The sequence below is a fragment of the Nelusetta ayraudi genome, unplaced genomic scaffold, assembly GCF_046127955.1.
Source record: "Nelusetta ayraudi isolate G7.1 ecotype Tasmania unplaced genomic scaffold, CSIRO-AGI_Nayr_v1 ptg000083l, whole genome shotgun sequence".
Lineage (NCBI taxonomy): Eukaryota > Metazoa > Chordata > Actinopteri > Tetraodontiformes > Monacanthidae > Nelusetta > Nelusetta ayraudi.
The window spans coordinates 1,663,077-1,684,184 of NW_027466133.1; the positions used below are offsets into that span (position 1 = coordinate 1,663,077).

At 48.5% G+C, this 21,108-nt stretch overlaps 3 protein-coding genes across 3 annotated transcripts; 1 reads left to right on the forward strand and 2 right to left on the reverse strand.

The window, feature by feature from the left end:
• Positions 1 to 1,274: 1,274 nt before the first annotated feature.
• On the reverse strand, positions 1,275 to 7,076 carry smad4a (SMAD family member 4a). Its single transcript, XM_076044809.1, has 11 exons — positions 6,685 to 7,076; positions 5,748 to 6,050; positions 5,480 to 5,654; positions 5,339 to 5,368; positions 5,035 to 5,238; positions 4,831 to 4,938; positions 4,694 to 4,744; positions 4,431 to 4,614; positions 4,166 to 4,334; positions 3,625 to 3,763; positions 1,275 to 3,178 (listed from the first exon to the last, which is right to left on the reverse strand). Exons 2-11 carry the CDS (start codon positions 5,985 to 5,987, stop codon positions 2,967 to 2,969), a joined length of 1,512 nt encoding a protein of 503 aa, XP_075900924.1. The 5' UTR covers positions 5,988 to 6,050; positions 6,685 to 7,076; the 3' UTR covers positions 1,275 to 2,966.
• Positions 7,077 to 7,526: 450 nt separating this feature from the next.
• nup155 (nucleoporin 155) lies at positions 7,527 to 17,961 on the forward strand. The gene is made up of 34 exons (XM_076044813.1): positions 7,527 to 7,691; positions 7,944 to 8,110; positions 8,385 to 8,522; positions 8,663 to 8,759; positions 8,856 to 8,926; positions 9,030 to 9,122; positions 9,200 to 9,463; positions 9,557 to 9,630; positions 9,730 to 9,821; positions 9,905 to 10,002; positions 10,094 to 10,261; positions 10,347 to 10,447; positions 10,549 to 10,719; positions 10,810 to 10,920; positions 11,085 to 11,179; positions 11,273 to 11,358; positions 11,447 to 11,588; positions 11,696 to 11,762; positions 12,000 to 12,115; positions 12,209 to 12,312; positions 12,416 to 12,549; positions 12,727 to 12,918; positions 13,075 to 13,213; positions 13,306 to 13,441; positions 13,850 to 14,003; positions 14,080 to 14,184; positions 14,546 to 14,700; positions 14,831 to 14,960; positions 15,304 to 15,417; positions 15,527 to 15,647; positions 15,877 to 15,987; positions 16,360 to 16,496; positions 16,592 to 16,698; positions 17,126 to 17,961. Exons 2-34 carry the CDS (start codon positions 7,969 to 7,971, stop codon positions 17,262 to 17,264), a joined length of 4,104 nt encoding a protein of 1,367 aa, XP_075900928.1. The 5' UTR covers positions 7,527 to 7,691; positions 7,944 to 7,968; the 3' UTR covers positions 17,265 to 17,961.
• On the reverse strand, positions 17,810 to 20,683 carry ora5 (olfactory receptor class A related 5). The gene has a single exon (XM_076044810.1). It carries the CDS (start codon positions 19,654 to 19,656, stop codon positions 18,712 to 18,714), a length of 945 nt encoding a protein of 314 aa, XP_075900925.1. The 5' UTR covers positions 19,657 to 20,683; the 3' UTR covers positions 17,810 to 18,711.
• Between the last annotated feature and the right edge of the window lie 425 nt (positions 20,684 to 21,108).

Sequence of the window (21,108 nt, forward strand, 5' to 3'; positions counted from 1 at the left end):
TCATCATTTTTGCAGACGAGCCCGTTCCTAACATGGGAAAAAACAAAACAAAAATGAAGATGTAAGCTACTGTCTGGACTGAAAAAACAAATAAAACGGCAGCTTCACCAACCCACAGCAGACTGCAGTGCCTTTTAACCCCCGACCCGACCCCTCCCCCACCTGACCCCCGAGACGACATCAGACCCACAGCCGCCCTCCTTCATCATCATCATCATCATCCTCCTCCTCCTCCTCCTCCTCTGAGCTGGACTGGTGTTCATTCACGTGCGCGCTTGACGAGCGATGCACGGGCGGCGTTTCATTGTACAGACGAACAAGGAGATTCACTGCAAGCGAAATCTTCTCCTTTTTTCTCCTTTGTTGTTTTTCCCTCATGGTTGTGATTCTTCTGGGGGGAGGGGGGTGATGGGGGTTTCTTTCTTTCCTTCACCCCCTTTTTTTTTCTCCATCGGATGAAAACTCTCTAAATGCTGTGACCCCCCCCCGCCCCCCCTTTGATTTTTTTTTTTCAATTCTTTTTTTTGTTTGTCTGTATTTGGATGTTTTCAAGTGCCATTTGACAGCGGTAGTGAGTCGTGGCCATCTGTAGCACGCTCTAATGCAAGCACAAGCATTTGGCAGTGGCATTTGGGGAAAGTTTTTTTTTCTCTCTCTCTCTCTCTCTCTCTTTCATTTCACTCATTCTTAGATTTAAAAAAATATGTATATGTATAAATATATATATTAAACAAATGAAGTATATTTATTTGTGTATTTGATTTTTTTTGTGGACATCTTATCTGATTTCTCTTGGCTCAGAGTGCTTCTGTGGTTTCATTCTTTCCCCCTCTTCTTTCGGATGATGTATAATAACTGATATAATATATACACAGATTTTTTTTTTTCCCGTGGCTTTCTTTTTGTGTGCCATTTAAAAAAAACATTTAATTTGTTTTTTTTTTCTTTCTTAATTTGGCAAGCAAACCAATGCGTGTAGGGTGATTTGTATTGTGTATTTTGCATAAAAACGAGGGCAGTTTTTGGGGGGGAACTTTTATATTTATAAAGACATTATCATTTTGTGTGTCGTATTAATGACTATAGAAACTATTAAAGACACATGTAGTTTGGTTTTCTGAATATTTCAGACCTCTGCTCAGGCTAGCTTCTTAGTGTTGTTTTCTTAAAGATTTGTGACTCGTCTTTGCAGTAATAAACGTTTTCTTGTTGACACCTGCGTCTCGTGCTTGTCTCTTCTCCTCACAGGTTTGCAACCAAGACAACTGCACAACTCTGTGTTAGCCCGTTAAATTTTATTTAACCATAATCCATACATATAAACACCAATAATCATTCAACCGCCATATGTATTTAGAATGTATGACACAAGTGTAAAGATGAACATAAACTTGCATTTCCTCAAACTTTGACATACTCTTATATTTCTTTTCCTCAATCACTTGCATTTATGAGTAATTAATCACTGTAAAGGTAGCAAAAAGGAGTACAAAATACTGCAACAGCTGTAGGTAAACAGAGCTCCAAATACCAAAATATTGTTTGATCAGTAATGCCGAACAGGAAAACTTAAAGCCGACCCACATAACACTGAACTGACGGCAGTCTTGGAACCTTTTCCATGATATTTTTAGGGTGTTGTTTTTTTTTTACTATTAATATGGCTTCAGCTTCCTCTCACACTTCCCTCCTCTGCCGTCATCCAGAAGAGGTGTCAAGGAAATGCTCAAAGTGAAAAAAAAAAAAAAAAGCAACCAGCAGAGGGCAGTCGACGCCGAGACGCTCCCATCTTTTGAGCGTCGTTGATTCACCGTTCGGAAGGTTCAGGGGGAACTCATGGAGCGCAACAATTTCGTTGTTTTTTTGTTTTTTTTGTCCCAAATTCGCTGAAATTGAGTGAAAAGCAATATTGCTGACCTGTCTTTGCATGATCATAAAAGCATTCGATTTTTTTTTTCTGTGGGGGGCAGATTGTTTTTTTTGTTTTTTTAAAGTCATCTTACAAGCTGGTCAATTCAAAGAAAGAAAACAAAAGAAAACCACTATACTAATACATGGATACAAGTAACCGCACATACTATGAAACAAGAACCAACAAAAACTTCAACAAATTAATAAAGTGCTAATGGACACTATGTGGGCACCTAATCAAAAAAAGAATGAGTTACAAATAAGATTACAAGTATGATTTATAATAACCTCTTTCTGATCATTTCTTTTTTTTTGCATTCAATGAAATTTGGGGGATTCAACACAGAGAGAGAACAAAAGACACCAATCTGCCTCAACTGGTGAAACCATTCCGCGTTTAAAAAAAAAAGAAAAAAAAAAGACACGCTCCTAAAATGGGCTTTTTCCAATATGTTATTTAAAAAGTAGTGTTGAAAAAAGGGGGAAAGGAACTGTAAAAAATAAAAAATAAAAATCTTACAAAAAACACCAGGGCGAAAAAAAACCATGAACAATGAATAATACGCTGTTAACATTAAATGTTGCGATGTGTGTGTGCGCGCGCATGTGTGTGTGTGTGTGCGTGTGTGTGGTGGCAGAGTCTCCACGTCAGTGAGGCCTGCTGAGCAGCCGAGAGCTGACAGGAAGGAGGACACGACTGGCAGCGAACTTCAACTCACACGATGCCATTTAGTGTTACTGTAGACGTAAAGTCCCAAACTGCGTGTCAGTTTGGAACAACAAAAGGAAAAAAAGAAGAAGGAACTTTGACACTCAGCAACATTGCAATCTGTTGGTGCACGTCCAACAGCTGGCAGCACCGTGTTTGGGAGTTTGGAGTATTGCGGCAGCGTGTTCGTCTCCGTCCGCCCGCCTTGCTCTGCCTTCCTTCCACGACTCTCCGTCAGCACTGCGGGCCTACTGCTGATTTTATTTTTTTTGTCTGTTTGTTTGTTTGTTTGTTTTAAAGTCCAGTCTGCAGTTTCTCTTTTGTACAGTTTGTGTTTCTCTGCGACTCAGTCGAGCGGCTGAGGGTCGGCTATGGGCATGGTGTGCAGGACTTCGTCCAGGAGCTGCAGGGCTCGGTGTAGATGGATCTCGATCCAGCACGGCGTCTCCTTGATGCTCTGGCGCGGGTAGTCGGGCCCCCAGCCCTTGACGAAGCTCATCCGCAGGATGCACAGCCGGCGCAGGTCGTCCACCCCGATGCCGGCGGCGGCGGACAAACCTGCAGGGTGAGAAATCGTGACTTTAATATCGACTTGAATACCACTTCAGGGGTGAGAACTTTGCAGGGTTTGTAGCAGAAGTGTCTCTTTTTTTTTTCTCTCTTAATCTAGGGAGGCCGTGCGGAAGCGCATTGCTGCCATCCTAGGAAAAAAAAAAAAAAACGCTATAACGTGAAACTATAACGAAATATCGTGATAATTATCACATAAAAACTGATAGTTTCATGTTATAACGTGATCCTTTTCACGTGATACTGAGCCCTGTTGTTTTGTTTTCTAGGGTGGCAGCACTGTGCTTCCGTAGACGTCGCCAGTGAGCCCACGGAAAATCCCGCTGGCACCCATCGATCGACCTGCAGCGTAGGCTGCCACCACTAGGGGTGTTGTTGTTCTTGTGTGACTTTCCACAACAATACCAGAAGACAAAGTTGAGCGCAGCACTCACTGATGGCAGGGGCGATGCCTCCCACGGATCCCGGCCCGGGAATGTTCCCGGCCACGGCCGCCGCCTGGGCGGCAGCTGCTGCCTGAGCGGTGGCCGCCTGCTGCTGCATCTGCCGGTGACACTGACGCAGGTCAAACACCTGGCAGGGGGAGGAGACAACAAGCAAGGGGTATTGAAACAATACTGAAACGACATCCACGTAACAAACATTGAATTTGACATGTTTACAACCCCCCAAAAAAACAGCACGGTTACCCCTCTGTTTACAGCCTCCTGTTAAAAACGCTTCCGATTGTCGCTTCCTTCGGAAACTGATGCTTTGCTGGATATTTGGGGAAAAAAATCAAGGAGGTCTGAAGACACCCTGGTTGAGTGTGTTGTCACTAACCTAGCAGCGGTATTGGCCCTCTGTGACATCACAAAAGGTCTGATTACTAAGTTTTTGCTTAAGCACACAGCTCTTGAAAGATGGAGCAAGCAAACAGTAAAAACAAGAACTGGATGACTGCTGGAGAAAAGTGAATCTCCGTGACGTAATGACCTTGATGTAAGCGCTGGGGTAGATCTTGTGAACGGCGTCTCCGGGAGCTCGCCCCGCCTCCCGGTCCAGGTAGTAGCTCTGCACAAAGACGGCGTGGTCGCTCAGGCAGCGCACCCACACGTCCCCCTCGCCCTTGCACTCCAGCTGCACCCCTTTGCCGATGTGAAGCCTGAGGACAGAGAGGTTCGCCCCGTTAACATTCCCTGTCAATAGAAATACAAAAAAAAAAAAAACGCTCATCCCGCATGCGGCGGCGGCGGCTCACCTGGCTCTCTCGATGTTCTCCGTTCTGTGGACGTTGCTCAGCTGGCCCAGGCAGAAGCGGTCGCCGCCGGACGGGTCCACGTAGCCGTCCACGGTCACGATGGGGCACGTTGACGGCACCTTGAAAGTCTCGCCGACCTGCACGTCCATCTCGAAGTAGGCGATGGAGCACCAGTACTCCGGGGCTGGGGAGCAAAGTCGTCGGTCAAACTTCCTGCGAGCGCCTCTGTGAGAGTGTTTCCTACCTGACGGCATGATACTCACCGGGGTGGTTGGATATGGGCGGCTGGAAGGCTATTTCATTAGAAACAGGCCCTGTGGGAAGACGTATTAATTTTATAATTTTTTTTTTTAGCTGCAAAACGCATTGGACCCTCAAATACGTGGTGTTACACACTTACAGTAGTGCCCCGTGTGAGGCATGGGTGGGTGATGCTGCAGGTGGCCATTCTGATGTGGAGGCACTGCTGGGGTGAAGGTGTTGTTTCTGCTCCAGTTGGGGTTCGAGTCTGTTAGTGTAGTGGAAATAATAACAATAATAATTATAAATAAAGGAAAGTTGGCAAAAGTAAAAGAGCATTAATACGGTTTTGACTTTGTCTTACTCGAAGGTCCAGCGCTGATGGTGGAGAAAGCCGAGGTGGACGCGGCACTGCTACCCTCAACAGGGGGCAGCAGCGAGGGGTTGCTGAAGGTCTCTTGTGGGCCGGCCCTGGATGGGGGGTGCTGAATGGTCTGCAGGTGGCTGTCGGAGCTCGAGTGCGATTGTTGGTTGTCATAGTCATATTCATCCTTTACCAACAGGGGGCCTACAGACAGAGAGAGGATTAAGACAGACTGATGATGCCCTTGAATTTAGAAATTTGCGGGAAAGAAAAAAAAAAAAAACGAGAGCATGTTCTTTCCTACCTGAACTTGAAAGGGTCAGTCCCGATAAGTCTGCAAAAAGTATCAGAAGGACAAATATTACAACCGAGATCATGAAGTGTGAAGAAAAGTGCAAGCGTGAAAAGGCAGATTTAAAGGCTTTGAAGTGTGCGCGTCACTCACCAATGCCCGGAGAGACGACCCTCTCGTAGTGGTACGGGTTGACGCAAACGTTGTCGGCCTTCAGGTCGAAAGCATACTGGCAGTATTTCACATGTTTCAGTTCGTTCTTGTGCAGATCCGGCCATCGCCACAGCCTAGCGTAGACCACGTGGGGGAAACCTTTACGTCCGGCCACCTGAAGCACACAGTCGTGGAAATTTTTAAAAGCGTCATTTCACAAGTCGGCTGTCACACGACAGCGACTCGGCTGAAAAATCCACTGCTTCACCTGCAGGCGACCGTCCAGGGTTCGCTGTATGGTCACACACTTGCTGGGATGAGCTCCGTTGGTGGTGATGGCCGTGATGAGGGAATCCAGCTCGTCCTTCTTCTCCTTCAGCTTCTTCACCAGGCTCTCGATGGCTCGCTTGGCGAAGCTCTCGCTCTCGCCTCCCTGTCTGTGGCACATGAGGCTGTGCACAATGCTCAGGCAGGCATCGTTACTCGTGGGAGTGTTTGTGATGGACATCTTGCATCTAAGGTTTCAGCCTCGGGGAGGATCTTTTTCTCTCCAGTATCCTCTATCACGTGCCTTCAAAAGAGTCAAGGTGAAAAGGGTGTGATCATGTGATGCTCGCCAACCTCAGTAACCCGACACAGAGGGGGGAAAACATTTTCATAGCAAAAATTGACACAAAGGAAAAAAATTCATAGCAAAAATGTATACATGCATTACTGTCACAGGTACATTATGCATACGAATCAATCATATTCAAACGTCTCAAACAAAGCTAATAGCTTGCACTGCGCCTAGTATTAAAAAGTTATAATAATACAACAATGTCAGAGCATGGAGCAGGTTAAATGCAGTGGTGGTGAAGCCCGAAATGCTAACGTTGCGTTTACTGCCGTGCAGTCATTTTCGCACCGTTAGCTCTCTTTAGCACCGTTAACTGCCAAAGCTGCTCGGCATTATACACAAAACAAAAGATCGAAAGTGGCCGGTGGTATCATCACTCACAAACAACTAAGGTTATCCTCACATTTCTCGTCATGCACCGCTAATAATAGCCTGCCTTTAGTTGACATCGCATGATATTCTCCAGCTAGCGTTAGCCGCCGCCGCAATTACAAAACGTAAATATAGTTAGCCATAGCCGGCTAATGGACAACTACCAGTCCTAGGTAAATTCGTAGTTCGAAAACGAGGATATCTGTGGACTTACAGCTGGGTTCCCAAGCCAAGCCGTTAGTCCAAACAGTCCAGGGTGATAGACGAGTGGCTCCAGCCACCAACAAATCAAAACGCCGCCTCACTGTTTCGTGAACGCGTTAGCTCAGGTAAAAGGAATTCGGCTATATCGCCTAGCGCTCAGGCTAAAGGCTAATGCTAAGAAGAGGAGCGACTTCACGCCAGCTCACTCGTCAATACCAAGATTGTCCAATCCCGCGATCTTGCCAAGCAACACATTAACGCATTAGTCGAGTGCGTGCTTATTTATCCGCTCTCAATAACGAGCTACCGAGTGAAAATCATACCACTTGGCGGCACGACTACTGATTAGCTCTCCACGAAAATAAACACAAAATCCCTCTCCACCCACCACGCTACGACTGCGTGAGTGCGTAAATCACGGCAGGCGTGGCGCTGCTGTTTGTCGACCGTATTTGTTTTTATTAAAAAATGTTTATGGAAATAATGTAATGCAATATTACTAATAATAATTGTAATGCACATTTCTATTTATTTTTATTCGACCCGTTGGTCAGATCAAATATAGCACATGTGGTGGTTTCATTCTTAATACATTTTCTTTATTGTTTAGAGAGAATTTATTTTCGATTTTTCATCTATTCAGAGGAAATTCAGTATGAGGTATGCGTATGTGCGTGTGTTTTCAGAATGTTCCTTGTGTATTACAAAAAATAAAAAAAAAATAAAAAAAAAATACACAACGCAGCATGCAGACCACTCCTCAACAGTGTGGCCCAGAATCGAGGATTTTTCGTCTTGCTCAAGGCTGACCGCTAGGTGGCACTACTACTTTTTACCGAATCCACAAACAAGACGGAAACGAACCTTTCAACTCCGCTGCTGCCGCTGTGTGCATGAGGTTGGCGGGCTGCACTTCGTATGTCTCGTTGGGTCTTTTCGACTGAAGTCGGTTTCCAACCCGGTGAATAAAGCCCTCCGGTCACAAAACCTGCCGCAGCTGGATATATTTTCTGCAAGGTAAACATGACGAATTTACTTCAAAACCACCGCCATTCATACTTTAGCTAGCACGTAGCTCTCATGCTAAATACAAGGGATTCATCATCGTAGTCAGGTTTGAAGTTCTGAAGTCTGAGAATAAAGGCCACGATCTACTTTCCGCATCGACAATATTACCTTTGTGTATTTTGGATGTCTTCCTTTTACACTCGGCTCGCAGCTTTTGTTTGACCCAGTTATTAAATTGTCCCCTGTGTCTCGCCGTCCCAGGGAAAGTGTCAGCGGTTGCTCAGCCATGCCGTCCAGCGCCGGACCCGGCAGCCCCGCTGCTGCACTCGTCGAAGCGCTGGAGAACTCTGGGCGGCTGATCGACAAACACCTGCTGGACGATCGCTGCTTCCCGGACCTGTCAGAGCTGCTCAGCGTGCCCTTCCACAGTGAGTTCTGCCCGGATGGAGCGCCAGATAAATACAGAAATGCTCATGTTTACATTTCGGGTACTAACAAAAGCGTGGTGGTCAGCTAAAATTAGGAGGGTGAGTTGAAAGGGTCACCGTTAATATGACTCACAGAGCAACGCACTACTTATTAAATGCTCAGCAGCACAATGATGACATGCTGTGCATGTATTTATGTATGTTAGAAAAGACTGTAAAATCGTGGCATTACCTGGGACTGATGTGTTGATTATGTTTGGGATTCTTTTGACAGCCATGCCAACCATCTCTGGAGTGTCGGAAATGGACTACCCCCTCCAGGGCCCCGGGTTGCTAAGCGCACCAAATCTCCCAGAACTCAGTGCAGTTCGCAGAATCCCTTTGCCGCCTGAGCTGGTGGAGCAGTTCAGCCGTATCCTTTATTCTTATTCTCTAATTCTTTTTGTTCATATCCTCCAGGAGAGGCTTTAAGAATACTTGGGGCAAAGAGTTTATTATCTTTGGGAAAAAAGTTGGTTTTCATTGATGTTTTTCAGCTTAACCGACTAACAGATATGCAATGCAACTGCATGATGGGAGTTTTTCCAGAGATCTGTCGAGCCTGGCTTACTATAGACAATGACATCTTCATGTGGAATTATGAAGATGGGTAAATTACACTGTTTACTTCACTTTTATGCTAGAAAAATCATGTATTTATTTTAAACTATGAATATTATGTTAATCTTTTCATTTTTGTGTTCAGGGGAGATGTGGTCTACTTTGATGGTCTTATTGAAACCATCCTGGCTGTTGGCCTCGTTAAACCAAAAGAAGGTAAGTCATGTTTATCTTCACAGCATTTTTATTTGTCATAGTGTTTCTTAAATAACCCCAAAAACATTTATTGTTTGTTTTTGTTGTCACCCTCCTCCATCAGGGATTTTACAACCACACATTCACTACCTCTTGGTACTGGCCACCTCTGTAGATGTTGTCATTCTCGGACTGAGCTTTCCCAAGAACCAAGCTAGTGAGTGCAGCTTTATTCACGTTCCCTAAAAAAAAACATTGTGAGTTGGAATTAACATTTTAATGTTCCTGTTGCAGGTTTGAGTGACAGCATGTGTGGTGGGATGCAGCTGCTCCCGGACCCGCTCTTCTCCATCCCCACGGACAACACCTACATTCTGTCCATCAGCTCCACGGACCTGGGCCGGATCTTCATGGCGGGGAAGGACGGCTGCCTGTACGAGATCGCCTACCAGGCCGAGGCCGGGTGGCTGAGCCAGCGCTGCAGGAAGATCAACCACTCGAAGAGCTCGCTGTCCTTCCTCATCCCCTCCGTGCTCCAGTTCTCCTTCTCTGAAGACGGTACAGCAGAGTGAAGCCTCAGCCAGCGGGTGGGGAAATGATCTAAGATCTCAGCTGAGCCCTCTAACTTGTCCTTTGTCGCGTCTCCCACAGATCCCGTTGTGCAGATCGCCGTCGACAACTCCCGCAACACGCTCTTCACACGCTCTGAGAAAGGCGTCCTGCAGGTAAGCTGTCAAGTCGTCACACACACACACACATGTATTGGCACATCAGTCAGAATCAGGATGACGCTGAGCTCACTTGCCACCTGACTGTTTTCGCAGGTGTACGACCTCGGTGCTGACGGCTGGGGAATGAGTCGGGTAGCAACCATGTCGCAGAGCTCCATCGTCTCAGCTGCTGGACACATTGCCAGGTGCATGAACCTTGACTGTCTAGTTTTATTATGAGTACCGTGCTTTCACGGCACGTCTTTCTAAAACTCTCCTCTTTTGGTAGGACGTTCGATTGTTCCGTCTTCATCCCCATCGTTCACATCGCTGTGATCGACCAGTCCGAGTCCACCGACTGCCACCTGCTGGCCGTGACTCACGCAGGTACAGATCAGCATGTCAGCAAAGAACGTTACCACGATTTTGCCCCGGCGCGGAGCAGAGTAACTTCAGCCGCCGCTTCCTCTGTTTGCAGGTGTGCGTCTGTACTTCACCACCACGCCGTTCGCCCCTCAGCAGCAGAGGCACGTGGCCGCTCGGCCCAGTCTGCTCTCTCTGATCCACGTCCGACTGCCGCCGGGATTCTGTGCATCCTCCACCCTGCAGAAGCCTGCGAAGGTCCATAAAGCGCTGCACAGCAAAGGTTGGGCTTCTTTAAAGGGTTCTTCTCCTTCATTCGGTGTGATTTTCATTGTGATTGAATTGACTTTGTCCAAATCGTCTTCAAGGTGTCCTGCTGATGACTGCTTCTGAGACGGAGGACAGCGACATCTTGTGGTGCATCAACCACGACTCTTTCCCCTTTAAGAAACCCCTGATGGAGACTCAGGTGAGTTAAACATGAGTATGAACCCCTGGGGGGCTGCTGGCTGCATGCCTGCCTCGGTTTGCAGGGTTTGTGTGACTTCTCTGTGTGTCTCCCTGGTCCAGATGGTTTCTAATGTAGACGGCCACACCTGGGCTCTCTGTGCCGTCGACGAGGAGAGGGCGAGCAAGGTTGTCACTCTGCAGAACAAGGAGCACATCCCCATCACCGACTCCCCAGTGGTGGTCCAGCAGCACAACATCCCGCCGCAGAAGTTTGTCCTTCTCTCAGCAAAGGTGGAAGCTCGCCTCAGAAACCGCAGACTAAACATTGGCTTAAAGTTTTGCAAATACTAAATGCATTATCATTTTTTTTTGTCACCTAAGGGGAGCCATATATTCCATAAACTACGGCCCGTAGACCAAATGCGACACCTGCTGGTGAGCTGCGTGGGAGGAGAGAGCGAAGAGGTCGAGCGGTTCTTCAAGCTGCACAAGGTACAAAAAGCCTGAAATTCATCATCTGGGATCACATCCTTAAGTCTAAAGACAAAACTGGGGACTGACACTGTGACTCCCAAACACTTTGAAGTCTCCTTAGAGAACAGAATTCAAATTCCACACTCTTTTATTTTTGATGGGATTTATTTATTGCCTTGCAGGAGGAGCAGGCCTGCGCCACAGCGCTGATCCTGGCTTCTTCCAGCTCTGCCTGTGACCGAGAGGTTTCGCAGTGGGCCACCAGAGCCTTCTTCAGGTACCTGTTCGGTCCGATTAGAGGGACGGGGAGGGGGATGTGACTCCTCCTGTCGTTCACACACTCAAAACGTGAACTCCGCTGTTCGAACAGGTACGGAGGAGAGGCCCAGATGAGATTCCCCGCTGCCATGACTTCCCCCAGCACTGTTGGACCCATGATGAGCTCCCCGGCACCGGGTCAGTAAAGTTCTCCTCCGGTCAGCCAAGCTCCTCGTTTTCCAACAGCATCCTTACACGTTTCTATTTCCTGCTGCTGTCCACCCAGGCATCTTGCCCCCAGCTCTGGCCACGCCATTTGCACCCATGCATTCTGGGGCAGCTCCCATCACTCCGATGGCGGCCGGCCCGGAGGTGATTTTCTCCGGCAAACACGACGGCATCTGCATCTACTTTGCTCGGATTCTCGGGTGAGTGAACCGTTGATCCGTTTTTTTGTTTTTTTTTCTCCCTATTTTGTTGGAAGAGTCTTTATGTGACGTCTCTTTTCTCCACCGATGACTCTCCCGCCCAACAGAAATATCTGGGACGGCTGCCTCGCTGTGGAGAGACCCATAAGAAGAGGAAACGAGACGGTCATGGTTGTAAGTATCACGAACGCACAGAGCCTCTGTCTGTTCTAGAGCATTCGGCTCCTTTACTGTTGCTGTTGGCGCAGTGACACAACAAAGTTGTAATGGCCGCCCTCCCTAGGAGTGAATTAAAACAAAACGAACAAATGTTTGATTCTCAAGTCGTCTTCATGTCAGTTTGTTAGCAAGCGTGCCGCATCAACGTTTTAATTTGTGTGTGTTTTTTTTTCCTCGTGCCTGTACGTGCAGCTGGAGAGCAGCGTCAGCCTGCTGGACCTGGAGTCGGTGATCCTGGAGCTCCGCGGCCTGCGAGACTTCCTCGACAAAAACTCCCAGTTCAGTCCGTCGTCACTCGGCGCCGCAAGGTAACGCTGACGTGCACGCAATAAAATAAAGTACTGAGCCATCAAGCCACAAAGTCTGTGGGAATTAACATCTGTCCTGCTGCTCCGTTTCAGTTTCACTTCTCCTGCCAACCTGCAGCAAAGGCTGCTGGGATTCATGCGCCCGGACGGCGCCAGCTCCCAGCAGGTCCAGCAGGAGCTGCAGCGGAAATATCACAGTGAGTGACGAGTGCAGGCGCTCGGCCGTTACTCTAAAAAGCAGCCATGTGACTCGTCTTCACCGCCTGCATGCCTGTTTTGTCTCCTCCCCTGACTGTGCAGCCAAGGCTCAGGCCTATGAGAAAGCCTCCCTGCAGGGCATCCAGCAGCTGGTGCATCGCTCCTACCAGACTCTGGCTCTCTGGAAGCTCGTCTCTGATCATCAGTTCAGCAAAATCATCGCCGAGCTGCCACAGGTGCGCGTTTTCTCTTTCCCTCCCTCTCTCATCAGGTGATGGTGCTGCAGGCGGACTCACTCACTCACTCACACTCCTCTTCACTAAACATGTAGTCTCTTTTTGCTGCTAAAAACGAACAAAACTCAAAAAACAGATCTCTGCTTCCTCCTCTTCATCCTTTTTCATGTTTCCCAGGATTTTCAGGCTCGGATGAAAGAGTCGAGCTTCAAGGATGTGGTGATCCACGGCAAGGAGCTGCCCGGCGCGCTCATCACGGCGCTCATCAACGTCTACATCAAAGACAACGCCTCGGTGGACGCCATCAGCAACCACCTGCGGGACATCTGCCCCCTCCTGTACAGCAGTGACGACAGCGTCTGCTCCAAGGTGCACACACACACACACACACACACACACCTGCAGGTTGGATTTCTTTCGAGTGAAAACATTCAGACTGTCATGGCCTTCGTTTCTGTTTTTTTTTCCTACGGCCACATTCGCTCTCTTAATATTGCGTCCGTCTTCGTCCCGTCTCACCAAAAGGCCAACGAGCTGCTGCAGAGCTCCAAGCAGATCCAGAACAAGCTGGACAAGGAGAGAACGCTGAGAGAGTCGCTGCGGCTGTACCAGCAGATCAGCCAGCACAACGACCTGCCACTGGTTTGCTCCCAGTACAGACAAGGCAGGCACAGAAAATCACTTGATTTTATTTTTACCACTTTTGTGCGATTTGCATTGCTGACGTTCCCGCTCGTTCCGCTCCATCGCCTTCAGTCCGTTTCTACGAGGGAGTCCTGGAGCTGTGCCTCACAGCGGCGGATAAGAAGGATCCGCAGAGACTCGGGCCGCACTTCTACAAGAACGGCGAGCCGGAGGAGGACCGAGTGGGACAGCAGGCCTTCCAGGAGAGGTGAGGCAGTGGGACGCACGCAGAGGAAGCAGGGCGCACCATGCACTCCACATTACCAACACATGCCTCTCTGTCTGTCTGTCTGTCTGTCTGTCTGTCTGTCTCTCTCTCTCTCTCCCTCTCTCTCTCTGTGTCTGTCTTTCTGTCACTCTCTGTCTGTGTCTCTTTCCCTCTCGCCCTCTCTGTTTCTCTCTCTCTCTCTCCCTCATTCTTTTTCTCTCCCCTCACCCTCTCTCTGTCTCTCTCACCCTCTTTCACTATCTCTCTCTCTCTCCCTCCCTCTCTTTCACATTACACACTCTGACTCTCCCCCCCTCCTCCATCTCTCTCTCTCTCTCCCCCTCTCTCTCTCTCTCTCACACACACACACACACACACTCTCTCTGACTCGCTCTGTGTCTGTCTCAGGCTTTCCTGCTACAAGTGCATCTCGGACACCATGCAGGAGTTGGTGAACCAGAGCAAAGCCGCCCCTCAGTCCCCCAGCGTCCCCAAGCAGCCCGGACCCCCCGTCATGACCTCAGACCCCAACATGCTCAGCAACGAGGAGGCCACGGCTCACGTGAGTAGCGGGGTGGTGGGGAATGGTGGGCGGAGCTTGTCGCTGCGCTAACTGACGGCCGATTGTCTGCCTCCAGTTTGAGCAGATCCTCGGTCTGGCCCAGAGGTCCCAGGACGAGCTCTTCCACATCGCGCTGTACAACTGGCTGATTCAGGCCGACCTGACCGACAAGCTGCTGGAGGTAGTGGCACCGCTGTGTGCTTTCCACCTGAAATATGTTGTTTTACAATGAATACACTTCTTTTTCGTCTATTTAAAGGTCCAGTGTGTAACATTTGGCTTTTTTATGTTGCTATGAGTTTAATATCCTGCCCATAAATGCATTGATAAAAGTGTGTAATGGCATAACTTGGGTGGCACCCTGGACAGGTCGCAAGTTCATCACAGGGCCACATAGAGATGTCACTGTTCCTTCTTTAAAATCTCCATATATTACAAACTTCACATTTTAATGGAAAAAACCCACAGTTCATTGGTGTTAATTGCATGAACTGATTTTTTTTTTTTTTTTTCTTATTTTCCTTTTTTAACCCAAACTCCAGGTGAACTCGCCGTACCTGGAGGATCACCTCATGCACATGATCAAGCAGGACCAGAGCAAAGTGCACAACATGGACCTGCTGTGGCGCTACTACGAGAAGAACCGCAACTTCGGCAAGGCGGCCCACGTGCTGGCCCGACTGGCCGACATGCACAGGTTCGCTTTGCCTCGACTCATAATGAATGCAAAGTAGACAACAACAATAACAACAACAACAACAAAACTGCCCTTTTCTTTGTGATGTTGTTTATTCAGTGTTTAAAAACAGTTTTCTTGCCCCGTGCAGCACGGAGATCTCCCTGAAGCAGCGCTTGGAGTACATGGCCCGAGCCATCCTGTCCGCCAAGAGCTCCTCCTCCATCTCGGCTCAGGCTTCCGACGGCGAGTTCCTCCACGAGCTGGAGGAGAAGATGGAGGTGCGTTTGGAAAAAAAAAAGAAAAGCCTAAAACTGACAGTAGCTGCGTTTCCATTCTTGAACTGAACTGGTCACGTGACCCCGTACGTCACGTCCACTGACACGTAAATGCGAAAAAAGTGTTTCCATGACACTTTTGCAGTACACCTCTATATTGATATGTCTGAAAAACCACCTTATGAGAGCTTCAAAAAAAGTTTTCTTTTTCCAAATGTAGGCGTTTCCCTGACCAGTTTTTTTTTATTGACATATTTAGGTTTTGCGTAATTCTAGGGGTAATGGAGCCGTCGCTGGTGTTGACTCTTGAGCTGCAACGCCTCTCCTTTGTTCCTCCCCTCTGCAGCTGGTTCGCATCCAGGTGCAGATCCAAGAGACGCTGATCAGGCAGTTCTCCCACCATCCCTCGGTCAAGAGCGCCATGTCTCAGCTGGACTCGGAGCTCATGGACATCACCAAGGTGACCGTGGGGATTGATGGCTTCCAAACACCTGCTGATGTTTTTCACAGGGGATTTCAGAGGGTTGGTAACATGGGGAAAATGTGTTATTTTTTTTGTTGCCGGGCAGCTGTACGGGGAGTTTGCCGACCACTTCAAGCTGTCCGAGTGCAAGCTGGCCATCATTCACTGCGCCGGGCACGCCGATCCCATCCTGGTGCACTCGCTGTGGCAGGAAATCATGGAGAAAGGCAAGTCGGCCCAAGCAGATGGTTGCTTTGAAAAGTTTCTAAAAAAAAATAACATTAAATTATTAATGATGATGATGATAATAATAATAACCATAATAATTTCAATAGGTGTGATTTTATGAATAGTTTGTGTGATCTCTGTATCCTGAATTGTATAATAATAATGATAATAACAATAATAATGACTAAAACTTAAGAGATGTTTCTTTGTTTTGACCGCCTACCTCAGAGCTGGGAGACACGGTGGCCATGAGTCCAGTGGACCGTATGAAGTCCCTCAGTCTGAAGCTGGTGTCGCTGGGGAGGATCTACGCTGCGACGCCTCGATATTTCCCCCTGGGTAGGAAGTCTCCTCATCGTGTTTTCCTCTCGTCAAGGCTTTTTTATTTTTATTTTTATTTTTTTTAACTCTTCCCTCAACGAGCCGTTTCCTCTTATGTTAAACGCTAATGTAATTAGCCTTCCCTGCGGCGTTGCTCATGTCAGCCAAGCGACGCGTGTTTTCTCCTCATCGTCTTAATTACAGCCGGCCTGCTTAGGCCTGTCCCGTCTGTGGGGACGACGTCTTGGGCCCTAAACGGCCGACTGTACATTTGCGCACCTGCTCGAAACTCATTCAACATGTTTCCTGCCACTGGGGGGGGGCGGGAGAAATTGAATTTTTTCTTTTGTTTGACAAATTCTCAACTCGATGTCGTGCGGTTGGTTGCAGAGTTCCTGGTCAAGTTCCTGGAACAGGAAGTGTGTCGTTTGCACTGGGACGTGGGCTTCGTCACGGTCACCATGCAGGAGATCGGCGTGCAGCTGCCGCGCCTCCTCGAGGTCTACGACCAGCTTTTCAAGACGAGGGTGCGTACACACACACGCACAGACACCTCTCGTCTTGCTCTCTTCACCAATTTTCCCAGTTTGGTCCTGACTCTGGTTCGTCTTCTCACCTGAAGGACCCCTGCTGGCAGCGGCTGAGGAAGCCGCTCCACCTGGTGGAGTGCATCCACGTGCTGCTGCAGGGATACGTCGACGACCCCAGCAGAGTGCCGACCTACGACAGGTGAAACTCCGTCCTGCGGGCTTAGTTTTGTGGACCTGTCCCGAGTGTGTTTTTCGAATTCCTGACGTCCAACCACTTCCGCATTAACGGGCCCGTAGAGCAATGCGCAGTAGTGTCACTTCCCCATCATGCCTCTGTAAGTCTGGAGAACGTCACTCGCAGACGCGTCAGAACACAGCCAATCAGAGCGAGCTGAGACACAGCATTTTTCTGCAGTCTTTACACAGTTTTTATTATGAAATTTAGGTTCTCAGGGAAAATCGCAGCTTGTCAATTAATCGTTAATCGATCGATAAGGTCATTCAACTAACGATCAATGAGTTGGTCGATAATTCACATCCCTAGTTGTTAATGCACAAGCAGATTCTCGGAGGAGGAAGAAAAAGTCTGAAAATGTAATCATCGTCATCGCCTCGTCCCGCTGCAGGCGCCGATTCACAAACGTGTGCCTGGACAACATCTGCGGCTACCTGGTGGAGCTGCAGTCGCTCAGCCCCAACTCGGCCCTCCAACAAACCATCGGCAACTTCAAGTCGCTGCAGGCGAAGCTGGAGAAGCTCCACTGACGTGGCGGCGGGACAGGAGACCGGAGGGGTGGGCGGGGCCGGTGGGGGGGCGGCGTGACCTGGATCTTCACTACATGCCTTAAAAGGAAGAGACAAACTGAAAACGGGCGGTTTCCTTCCCCCCCCACCCCTCGTCACACATTTGGCCGACTGTTAAGTGAAAAAGACGACAAAGAGGCGACTTTTATGACTTATTTAATACGTTTTTGCAGCAAGTTTAGAAAACATGACGATGTGTGTGTGTGTGCGCGTCGTATTAGAGCAACTGTCAGATCACTTCAGTTACCTATGAGTTTTTTCATATTAAAATTGTACTTGTCCATAACGGATTTTTCAAAAGGAAGCCTTGTCATTGATTTTTTTTTAGGTTTGCCTCCAAACCAACAGTTAAGTGTTGGATGTTGTAATTATGTACATAACTAGGCCCTCCTGCCAAAGTTCATTCACACACACACACACACACACACATGTAAAACCTTTTTTCTTTTTGTTCAACATTTATTGAGAATTTTGTCTACTTGGCTTAAAGAGTTGTGTGAGTTGAGAACTTGTGATTGTTTGGAATGTGGAGCATTTTTTTTATTATCATAGTGTAGTTGATGAAGCTGCACTGAAGTTGAAATGTTGCTTGATTAAAAAAAAAAATTAAAAAAAAAAATCATGAAGCCTTTTTATGAAGAAATAAAACTTGTCACTGGTGTTTTTTTGAAGCTACAATGTTCTGTTTTTTTAATTGCTTTTTTGTCCTATTTTTGCTCAACAGCCTTTTCCTCCCTGGTGCGATTCTGTTTTGTTTTTTTATCATCTCCCTAACAAATGATGAGCAGGATGATAAGAGTGTGCAGCTGGTGTCTTGTAATGAGCATAATGTCACCACTTGTGTTTATGTAATTATCTGTAGTTGAAAGTGGCCTTCTGGGATTTTTTTTAATTATTGTTTTAACAGTCGCTGACAACAGCACGCTAATTGGTGAAGGTCTCCAGTTCACTCGAGGGTGACTTATATGCCGATACATCAATAGAAAAAGGTTTTCTGAATGCCACTGAGCTTCAGTGGGCCGATCTTTGCTTCGAAAATAATGATTTGACACAGGAGCTGTCAGCGCACATGACAAACACTTCAGCACAGCTTCTTTAATTTCTGAAGTTGTAAAGCAACACTAAGCAACCACTAATGGCATGCTCTGTTCATTAACAGCACTGAAGCTACGACTTAAGTGTGGTTACATGCTTTTTAAAAAAACTGCACTAAGCATTAATAGACAAGAAAGAGAACAAAAAAAAAAAAAAATCAGCAGGTCCAGAAAACGATTAAAAACAAACGGGAGCTTTAAATGCCAAAATAAATTGCTGGCTGAACAAAAACAAAGGTTTTGCGAGTTCAGGAAGTGGGAGTTTGCAGCATCCCAGAATAAACTGGGAAGCGGAGAGGAGGTGCCGACACGTTCTACCTGGCGCACGAGCAGGAGAGCTTCTTGACCCCGTGCAGGAATATGTAGGGGATGATGCAGGTGTAGGAGGCAGCGATGTAGCTGGCCACCTCCACCACCAGGGACGAGGTGTGGATGCTGTTGGTGATGCGCAGCAGCATGTGAGTCAGCCAGCAGACCAGGAAGACGGCGGCCACGGCCACCACGCTCTTGGCCGCCCGCAGCTGGTGGGCGGAGCTCTGGCCGGGCCTCCGGCTGGCGGAGGGGGGGGCAGGAGACCCGGAGAGGCCGGCGGCGCCGCCCGCCGACCCGCCGACCTTCTCGGAGCCGTGATTCCGGACGCGTCTGTGGTTCTGCACGAGGGTGATGATGATCTGAGCCGTGGCGAAGGCGATGCCGGCGGCGGGGACAGCGTTGGCCAGACTCAGGTAGAGGATCTCGTAGGTCTGCTGGGCGACGGCGTCCGGGAAGACGTCGATGCAGTCCTCCAGGCTGCCGTTGGACTTCTCCACCGCCACGAAGAAGAAGTGCGGGATGCTGAAGCCCAGCGCCACCGTCCAGCTGCTGGCCAGCAGGCCGCCCACCAGGCCCAGGCTGTCCAGCCGCACCGGCGCGCCCCCCCTCTTGAGGGAGCCCACGAGCTTCTGGTACCAGAAGGCGCTGATGAAGAAGGTGGTGTAGATGCTGCTGGTCTCCGAGAGGTCGGCGCTGAAGCGGAACACGCCGCAGAAGGTCTCGCCCAGGAACCAGCGGCCGGCCACGTCGGCCACCGTGTCGGGCAGGTCCACCAGGAAGTTGGTGATGAAGTTGGACAGCGCCAGGTTGATGAAGAGCACCTCGTTGGTGCGCACCGCCGTCCTGCTCGCCGGCAGCGAGCGCACCAGCAGCCAGCTGTTGCCCAGGATCCCCGCCAGGAACATGACGGCCCTGATGATGGATTCGATCAGCTCCTCGGCGTCCATCTTCAGCCGGGCATAGTCGGTAGTGACGGTGTGTGCGCGTGTGCGTGGTGTTTTATGATGGGGGAGGGAGTCACATCTGAGCCGATCGTGCACCTGAGTTCAAATCAGTGTCCCAGCAGTTCCCCCCCCCGCCCTCCACCCATCCTGAAACGTCTCTCCTCAGAGTCCCAGAAGTGTTTTATTCTCATGACGGTTCCTCTCAACAAGGTTCCACCCACCCAGCGAAAGAAACTCCTGGTTTATCATGTGTTGGGAGAAGAAAAGTGACAACTCTGGGACAGAGCTCATGATGTTTACCCAGATCTAGTTTAAAAAAAAATAATGATAAAAAGAGAAAGTTCAGTTTCTTCTTTGCTTTAGCTCAAATTATTCCAGGTAGAACAGACAGAGAGACACAGTATTTCTGTTCAAACCGTATTTTATATTTTTTCATTGCAATTCCCTGAATCACAAATGGCATCAAACTCTTATGTGTAAGAGAGAAAAGAGAAATCAGAAGCAGTTTTCCACGGGAGCCTGATGCTTCAACTTTACCCAGACTTGCATCATCATCATCATCATCATCACCATCGTGAGCAGCAGCAGCAGGTGTGATGATGAAACAACAGTTTGACTGAGCAGCTGCCAGCCTGCCATTGGTGGACCTGCTCCAGCCCCGCCCACCTTGCCCTAATTCGTGCACCTGCAGCAAACGAGTCTCCGTGACTAGCGCAGGTGCGTCTTGTTGGCTTGACGCCTGCTGCACTGCGACCTGGGCGGCTTTGTTTATCAATTGAGGTTGTTGTCGCCTCAGGAATTTTGATTGACACAGTGCAGCGCTGCGGTTACCTTGTGTGTGATAGGTTTGCGTTCACGCCAGTCAACAGGGACTGTGAGACTTTTAGATTTCCAGGTTGGGTTGCCATAGTGAGTAGAGTCTCTAGAGTCTATTTGTACCGGGTGGACCGCTCCTTACAGAACTACTAGAGTGTTCTGTTTAAATTGACCTTAGGAAGACAAAAAAAAAACAAAAACAAAACATTTGTTTTCGTTTTCTTTTCAAAAACTAAAACAAAAACCCTGAAACAAAGACAATTTTTTTTATCATGTGTGGCAAGGCGAAGAGGGCCAAGGGTGGGCTTCGAACCCTAGACTCCTGGGTAATAACCATGTGACTAGCATAGTGACAGGCCCGCCACTGTCACATCTCTCCCTCTCTTTTCACAAGCACATCCTGCCACACAAATGAGGGATCCCTGGACCCACCCGTAGTGCTACATGGATCCTGCAGACAGCATGTGGCAAGGCGCAGAGGTCCCTGGCGGGCTTCGAACCCCAGACTCCCAGGTAATAGCCATGCGCGCTTAAGCATTCGGCCAATGGGATTTCCCCTCGGCCAAGTGGCCAGGGTGCATGATCAATTGGAGGCATAGCGACAGGACCGCCACTGTCACACATGCATAGTCATATACG